This window comes from Entelurus aequoreus, linkage group LG05, assembly GCF_033978785.1.
Source record: "Entelurus aequoreus isolate RoL-2023_Sb linkage group LG05, RoL_Eaeq_v1.1, whole genome shotgun sequence".
In the NCBI taxonomy this organism is placed as follows: domain Eukaryota; kingdom Metazoa; phylum Chordata; class Actinopteri; order Syngnathiformes; family Syngnathidae; genus Entelurus; species Entelurus aequoreus.
The window spans coordinates 62,166,303-62,174,990 of record NC_084735.1 but is presented as its reverse complement, the minus strand read 5'-3'; the positions used below and the strand labels follow the sequence as shown (position 1 = coordinate 62,174,990).

Genomic DNA, 8,688 nt, shown 5'->3' with positions numbered 1-8,688 from the left:
TGTAGCTGCTAGCACACAGTCGCCTGCAGCCTACCATGTTTATTCTTTGTAAAATACTTTACTTAAATAGAAGAAAAGACCAATCTTGTGTTCTTATTAGAGGAAATTTAGATGTTAAACTGCTGTCTTTAATCGGGTAATTTGGATGCAAGCCGATATCATCCAAAACTTGTTTTTTTTGCTGATATCGGACCACTATCAATATCCACTCGATATGGCCCTTGTTTAGGCAGTTTTTTTCAGTGTTTCAAAATGTTTTTAAAGCAGTGTTGACAAGACTTGTACCCAGTTTGACACACATGTTGAATTCTGATTGGACGCTTTATTTCTTAAGTTCATACAGTAGAGTGACATATATTTAATGGCGGGGTTTCCCCCCTCCACCGTTACGGTGTCGGCCTCCAGCCTGTACACAGGCCAGCACTCCCCGGGCTGATTGAATAATGTATTTTTGCTGCAGAGCCTGCCTCCTCTTGGAGACAGCCTCAGTTACAGTCAACAACAAATCCAACACTTCTGCTGGGTAACTTGAGGCCATCACAGCACAACACAGGAACCACTTGGACCAGGCATGATGCGTGATTACGCACGACACTAACACACACACACACGCACGCACGCGCACACACACACACACACACACACACACACACACACACACACACACACACACACACACACACACACACACACACACACACACACACACACACACACACACACACACACACACACAAATTCCAGTCTTCTGTGAGGACAAGGACAGGATGGGATGCTCAACAAGTTCCCAAACTTCTGCAGTGGACTCGACCAAACCTGGAACTAAACCAGAGGAGAGCAACGGAACCAGCACCATAGGTAGGAACAAGATAATATATATTTTTTAAATATGTCATTATTTATACAACTAGACACTTCCTGTCTAATAAAATGGGATCACAAGTGCAGTGTTTTAAAGATCAGGCAGTAATGTCAAAAAATATTTATTATTTTGATTATGGTATGCTGCACATTAGCAAACATTAACTGACAATGTCCATTAAAACTGCAGCTTTGTTACATTTTCACACAGATTACTACTATTTATTTACAATATGCTTTTTTCCACATCAGATATGGTAGTAGTGCCTCACACATCGACATGAACATATAAAAATATATTTAAAGGCAAAATGCTAGCAGAAGAAAACTAGTGAAAGATTGACGAGAAGCGTGACCCCCGGCGAGTGTCTTTATGGTTCCTTCCTCATTGTGCAATCATTAAAGGGAACATAGAAACACACACCTGAAAACACACATAGCAACACACAAACACAGCCATGTGTACTCAAGCTATCGTCCAGTAGATGATCTCTGACCTTCCTGTGAAACGCTCAAGCCATAAGTTTTTTAAAAAAGAGAGTAAAATTGTTGTATATTTTTTTCCCAGCAAAGTTGCAACTATTACTATGGACTTCATTAATACAATAGTTAAAAACAGCAGTGTGCTCTCGTCATACAAATAATCTTTGACTGGCATTTTTTGCAGCAGATTCCCAGAAACAGCAGAACGCTGTTGTCATATACAGGATCTTTGACTAGCGTTGTATCAATAGGCTAGGTCCTTAAAAACAGCAGAGCACCCTTGCCACATGGAGGATCTATAACTCATGTTTTTTTGTATATTACTTAAAACAGCAGAACACTCCTGTCACATAGAGGATATTTGACTCATGTTTTTTTGCAGTAGTTTCATAAAAACAGTAGAGCACTCATGTCAAATAGAGGAACTTTGACTAGTGTTTTGTCAGTAGGCTTGGTCCTTAAAAACAGCAGAACATTCATGTCTTGTCATACAGAGGATCTTTGACTGGCAATATTTTTGCAGCAGATTCCCAAAAACAGCAGAACAGTCTTGCCATATAGGGGATCTTAGGATCATATTTTTTGCAGTACATTCCTAAAAACAGCAGCACACTAATGTCCTAGAAAGGATCTTTGACAATAATTTTTGCAGTACGTTCTTAAAAACCACACAGCACTCTTGTTATGCAGAGAACCTTCGACTTGCGTTTTTAAGCAGATTCCCAACAGCAAACACTCTTGTCTTGTCATACAGAGAAATTTTGACTGACCTTTTTGCAGCAGATTCCTAAAAACAGCGGAACATTCCTGTCATACACAGAATCTTTAGATTGAGTTTTTGCAGCAGATTCAGTTAAAAAAAAAAGCAGAACACTTCTCATATTGAGGCTCTTTGACTCACGTTTTGCAGTTGATTCCTAAAAACAGCAGAATACTATTGTCCTAGAGAGGATCTTTGACAAGTATTTTTGCAGTATGTCCTTAAAAAACACAGAGCACACTTGTTATACTTTGGACCTTTGATTAGTGTTTTGATAGAGACTCTTAACAACAGCATAACACTCTTGTCTTGTCATACAGAGAATCTTTGACAGGCATTTCTTGCAGCAGATACCTAAAAAGAGCAGAGCACTAGTGTCATATGAGGGATCTTTGGCAAGCATTTTTGCAGTAGGTCCTTAAAAACAACAAAGTACTCCTGTTATATAGTGGATCTTTGACTTGGGCTTTTTTTTTCAGCAAACTCCTAAAAACAGCAGTACATTCCTGTCATACAGAGACTCCTTGGATTGAGTTTTTGCAGTGGATTTACTAAAAAAACTGAACACTCCAATCACATCGATGATCTTTGACTATTATTTTTACTATAGGTCCTCAACAACAGCAACACATTTATGTCATGTAGAGGCTCTTTGACTGATATTTTTTCAGTAGATTCATAAAAATAGCAGAATACGCTCAAGCATGTTTGCAATACGTCCTTAAAAACACAGGACACTCCTGATCTTTGTCTATTGTTTTTAAGGGATTCTACTAGAAACAGCAAAACACGTTTGTCTTGGCATACAGAGATCATTGACCAGCATTTTTTGGAAGAAATTCCCAAATACAGCAGAGCACTTTTGTTATATAGTGGATGCTTGACTAGGGTTTTTTTGCAGCAAATTCCTAAAAAAAGCAGAACACTACTGTCACATAGATGATCTTTTACTAATATGTTTGCTATAGGTCCTCATAAACAGCAGAGCCCTCCTATCATATAGATGACCTTTTACGCATGTTTCTTGCTGTAGATTCCTAAAAATTGTCCTTAGGGGATCTCTGACAAGCATTTGTTATACAGATTATCTTTGACTAGTGTTTTTAAGCACAGAGTCCTAAAACAGCAGAACACTTGTCATATAAAAATGATCTTTGACTAGTATTTATTGCAGTATATCCTTATAAAGAGCAGAGTCATACAGAAAATATTTGACTGTGTTTTTGCTTACAAACGGCAGACCACTCTTGCTATATAGAGGATCTTCAACGAGTGTTCTGCAGTAGGGTTTTACAAACAGCAGAGCACCCATGTTATATTGTGGATCTTTGACAAGGGTTTTTGTAGCAGATTCCTAAAAATAGCAGAACATACCGAGAATCTTTGAATGTATTATTTGCAGGGGATTCCTGAAAAAGCACAACACTCCTGGCATCTAGAGGATATTTGACTAGCTATACTAGGTCTTTACAAATTGCAGACCACACTTGTTATAGAGAGGATCTTTGACTTGCGTTTTTGCGGTAGGTCCTAAAAAGAGCAGTGTCACACAGATGATCTTTGACTTGTGTTTTTGCAGTAGAATAGGTTCTTACAAACAGCAAAGCACTCTAATCATATAGTGTGTCTTTGACTAGTAGGTCCTTGAAAAAGCGCAGATTCATACAAAGAACATGTCATTTTCTACTTCCTGTCAGGGGCAGCCAATTGCAACATAGCTGAGGACAGTGAAACTATTCCGGACCAAACGCCTGCAGATGCCTCCAAACCCAAGCCTGAGGGCGAAGACGCTGCGAATAAGACGATTGCAACAGCGACGCCAGCAGCAGCACAGGAGGAACTACAGCTGACGGATGTTGAAGCCCCACCTGTAGATGTTCCTGAGGTGGCGAGCCCAATCGAGCTGGCAGATGCAGCTCCAGAAGACAGTAAGTGAAGTATCTCAATACTTCCTACAGTCTATAGCTCTTTTTGAAGCACAGTCCACTTCTGCAGGTCAGGTAGAAGCTGCAGCTTTATCAGAACACACAGAGGAGGCACCATGTGAGTGAACATCACAATACATTAACATATACTGCGATAAACCCATCCTAATGCGTCATTTTCATATTTTCTCCCTTTAGCTACAGTGAATGACTCCACAGATTAGTTTGTATGTAATGCACTTTTTATGTTGCCATGGTGCACAAGATGTGACAATGAACGCGCACCAAACATTATCAGTCACCACCACTGTGCCTTCCTTCACAACAGCACTTAATGATCCCTTCAACACAGCAACTTCTTTCTTTCTTTTATTTATTGTTATCAGCAGGGAATTTAAAAGGAAACCCAAAAATACGCTAGCGAGTTTGAAATCATAGTGGGAAATTTTTTTATAAGAATTTATGAAAACTTGCTCGTTATTTAAAGCATATTGCATAAGAGGGAATGTGAAGTTTAACAATGCAGCAAAATATTCAACTTTACAGGCCTTATATTCTTTATTTGCATAACTTGTTCCAATATCAGGTGTTTGGTCTGCGAAGGCTAATAACCGGGGGGGAAAAACACTACCATTAACCTCTGTGGCTGCAGGCAACCTCCATATGTTTTTTTTATTATTATTATAAATAACTCCACAATCATTAACTTGTTTTTCTTTGATTCTGTATAATAAAAGTAAATGATCAGAACTATATTGTGTGAATGCATGAGATGATAAAACAAAAAATCAGTTCAATATATACACATGTATAAATAAAATAAATATGACAATTGTAATTATGCTTCTTTATTTTCACATTACAGTGGTTATTAAAACACATCACATCATTGTGCCACAATCCAAACACTGGCCTATTAAGTGCTTATCTCTTAATTGGGGTTTTTATATATAAACGCCAGTGTTGAAAGTGGCTCATGTTGGGACATGTGTATAAAGAAAATCATAGTCTTGATATTTGCTGTAACTTAATATAGCTGCCTAGTCAGGAATCGGAGAGAGGACCAAGGACCGCCACCGCCTCGATTTCCACCAGACCGCCCTGTGAGTGGAAAACCTCCAGTCAAACCAAAAAAGGCACTATCAAAAACAAAATTTCTGGTTGGATAATGAAATAAATGCGTTATTCTGCACAAATGTACTCACTCGAGGGAGCGCAGCCACTTGGTAAGCGGCTCTGGCAGGGAAGTTACTGCTGAAAACTGCAAAACAACGCAAGTCAGATATTGTTGTTTTTTTCTGTTTAGCACATGTGTTGCTACAGGCAGAATTCATAGGGCTCAATCATAAGTGTGGAATGAAAAAAATGCTCACTTGGCTGTTTAAATGTTCAACCGATCGTGCTTCTGCTTGTTGTTTAGGGCTGGTTACCATTTAGAGGACCAAATTGGTGGATATGCAGGAGGTCACGTAACATTGACCTCCTGCATGGTGTCCGCTTACCGCCGGGTGGGCGCTGTAAGCTTCTATTTCACCACTAATCCATTCATATTGGACATAGTGAGTGTGTGTGGGGTAGGGGGGGCATGTACTGTATAGTAGACGTCAATAACCACAGCACAACCCAAGCGACTCACATGTCGTGTACACTTCATTGACAGCATTAAAGTCGTTGATGTCTGCAAGCAGCACTGTCGTCTTCACCACTGCAATGGACAACAAGTCCAAGTCTGAATGTTTATTTGATCAAAACAAGGCAGTGGAATTGGAAGTATAGTTGTGTTACTGAGGTGTCACCATTAGTGTAGTCGCAGCCAGACGCTTTTAGGATCTCCCCCATATTGACCAAAGCCTGAGGAATAGCATTTAAGACAATTATCATTAAATCCAGTGCAGTGGGTGTGTATTATGCTGTACATATGCATGCATCACCTGTTTGGCCTGAGCCTGCACCCCTCCATCGACCAGCTGACCAGAAGCCACGTCCATCCCCAGCTGACCGGAAATGTACAAGGTTCTGTCCACAAGCACCGCCTGGCTGCAGAATACAAACTCATTTTCAACATCCCAGGATGAAAGGTTTGTTATGCTATGTGCAGTCGAGCTTTAAAGACCAGCCTACCTCAAAATAACCAGGAATATGTTTAGGAGGATATGTATACGTTTCTGTCATCCAAATGAATGTCTCGCCATTAAAATAATCTAACATATGTTAATATTTGATTAGCAGACTTTCAGGCCCTCTAATTACGCCACCGATACACGGAAGTGCTCGTAAAGCTAGGTGGCTAGGCTACGTAAACAACTCGCTCAATTGAGTAAAAAAAAAAGGTATCAAATTCAACTTACTCGAAGTGAAGGGTTATAATGTGTGTACGCGTTCAATACAACTGGAAGTCACTGACATCCTCGAGCTGCGTTCAATGTTTCGTAACATTTCGTTCAAATGTTAGCCAAATGCTAATCTAGGCTTCTTCTGTATTATCGGGTTACAACATTTTCTTGTAGCGCTCTCCTGGTGACGGGGTTTTGACTACAACACACAACTCGATGACATGAATAAAACGTCACTTTTTGGAATGATGGGTATTTAGAAACACACACTGTGTTAATATACTGTAGTTAATTGTTTATCAATGTGATTTTAGAAGGACACAATTAGGCCTGACTTGGCTTGACTCCGCCCACTGTCAGACGATTGGTTAAGACGGGAACTCCTCTGGAACAAAGATGCCACATTATAACACAAACGTAAGTGACAAAAAGTTTAAAAGTTTTATTAGGCTCACCTGTATATTCCTTGCCTGACTGGCGCTTTGGTTGTGTACGTAATCTGCCGACAAATCATTGCCATTTCAAGCCAGTGGCTGTTTGTCAAAAAAGTGTTTTGGATTTTGAACCCACTGCTGCAAGTTTGTCAATGTTTGTATGAAGAGTTCATTGTCCACTAACTAAGACACACCTCTAGTCGAACATGAGCGCTTGTTGTTTTTAGATCTATGTAATAGCGCTTCGTTTCTTACCTGTACGGGCCGATAGCTGCAGGTGCCAATGCGGTGGTAATAATCTTCCTGATTAGAGTAGACATCCTTGTGTTATTCCGCTGCAGGGAGCTAAGAGATAGAATGTGTACGTGGGTGTCTGGGGAACTTGTAAGTGGGGAGGAAAAGGACAAACTATGCCCTTTGAATGGTCTTGCAGGCAATATCGCAAGGGTCCTGCAGGGGTTCTTTCAAGCAGTGGTTCTCAAACTTTTTTTGTCATCCCCCACTTTGGACAAGGGGGAGTTTTCAAGCCCCACCTGCCCCCATCGCCCCAACAGAACGCTAATGCCAAGCTTAACATTTTCAAATTTATTGAACATCAAGTAACATCAAGTTGTATACATTCAAACTCAATAACATAAAATAACATCAAGTTCAATAATAAATAAAATAACTGTGCAGCTGTGGTATAACTTGCATCAAGTTCAAATATAAATCAAATAACTTGCATCAAGTTCAATAATAAATCAAATAACTTGCATCAAGTTCAATAATAAATCAAATAACTTGCATCAAGTTCAATAATAAATCAAATAACTTGCATCAAGTTCAATAATAAATAAAACAAGTGTTATAACTTGCATCAAGTTCAATAAGAAAATCAAAAGTGTTATAACTTGCATCAAGTTCAATAATAAATCAAAAAAATTGTTATAACTTGCATCAAGTTCAATAATAAATCAAATAAAAGTGTTATAACTTGCATCAAGTTCAATAATAAATCAAATAAAAGTGTTATAACTTGCTTCAAGTTCAATAATAAATCAAATAACTTGCATCAAGTTCAATAATAAATTAAATAAAACTGCCACTTTGCAATCTTTGCACAAAAAAAAGGAGGAGCTATGCATTTTGGCAAGACAAGGCAAGTGAACAGGGGCGCCGCTAGGGATTTTGGGCCCCATGAAAAGAATCTTTACAGGGCCCCCAACACAGCGGCAACATTTTTTGATGCTATTTTACATACAATTATGCATTTTAATGGTATTCTGAATACAATGGAATTCATTTTGAGTCATTTATTTGCTGCACCACTGATTCTTGAGACTGTAGTAAAATGTATTGTATTTTGTATTATATTATTATTATTATTTCAACACACACAGCTGCTCACCTCCTTCCTCATGTGGGGGCACTGGGGCTGATTCAGGGGCAGGGGGACTTGGGGGCTGACAGACAGCTGCTGCTGCTGCTGCTGTTGCACTTGACTCTGTTCAGAATGAGGCATTGTTTTGACAGAGGGGAGATCAACTATTATTGAATAAGAACAGCTTGATACATGTTTGACTGGATTGATTATTTAACTAATATAGCAGTAAAATGTAAAAATCCAGAGTTTTCTTGAGCTAACATGGTGAGAAAAGTGAGCTAGCTTATTACCACAGACAGGGACAAGGTTAATATGCATAACTTTCCACCACAACTAACAAACCCACCTTTTTTGGGAAATATTGGGTGACATATTGTCGACCCTTCAACTCCTTCTCCTCTCTTATTTTATTTTCCTTTCTTTTTTGGCTGCCTGATTTTTGAGGCATACTGCTGCCTCCTCCGCTTTGCCCGCTGTGGCGATGTCTGTGACAAATCGCCGGTGCTCTACCTGCAGCTTATCCAGT

The 8,688-nt window shown here is 39.3% G+C and overlaps 1 protein-coding gene across 4 annotated transcripts; it reads right to left on the bottom strand.

The window, feature by feature from the left end:
• Positions 1 to 4,867: 4,867 nt before the first annotated feature.
• On the bottom strand, positions 4,868 to 7,198 carry LOC133650842 (2-iminobutanoate/2-iminopropanoate deaminase-like). Of its 4 annotated transcripts, none has more exons than XM_062048534.1 (6): positions 7,052 to 7,198; positions 5,961 to 6,066; positions 5,826 to 5,880; positions 5,666 to 5,734; positions 5,235 to 5,290; positions 4,868 to 5,130 (listed from the first exon to the last, which is right to left on the bottom strand). In XM_062048534.1, exons 1-6 carry the CDS (start codon positions 7,114 to 7,116, stop codon positions 5,074 to 5,076), a joined length of 408 nt encoding a protein of 135 aa, XP_061904518.1. In that variant the 5' UTR covers positions 7,117 to 7,198; the 3' UTR covers positions 4,868 to 5,073. The 4 variants fall into 4 exon arrangements, with proteins under 4 accessions (XP_061904518.1, XP_061904517.1, XP_061904519.1 ...); XM_062048533.1 differs by lacking the exon at positions 7,052 to 7,198 and adding an exon at positions 6,818 to 6,973; XM_062048535.1 differs by lacking the exon at positions 7,052 to 7,198 and adding an exon at positions 6,378 to 6,763.
• Positions 7,199 to 8,688: the final 1,490 nt, after the last annotated feature.

Bases quoted from the DNA above. Each gene is read 5' to 3' on its own strand.
- LOC133650842 (XM_062048534.1), bottom strand. From the start codon at position 7,116: ATGTCTACTCTAATCAGGAAGATTATTACCACCGCATTGGCACCTGCA. The intron at 6,067-7,051 runs GTAAGAAACGAA...TGTATTCTGCAG, and splicing joins GCAGCTATCGGCCCGTACAG to CCAGGCGGTGCTTGTGGACA. The intron at 5,291-5,665 runs GTGAGTCGCTTG...GTTGTTTTGCAG, and splicing joins CAATGAAGTGTACACGACAT to TTTTCAGCAGTAACTTCCCT.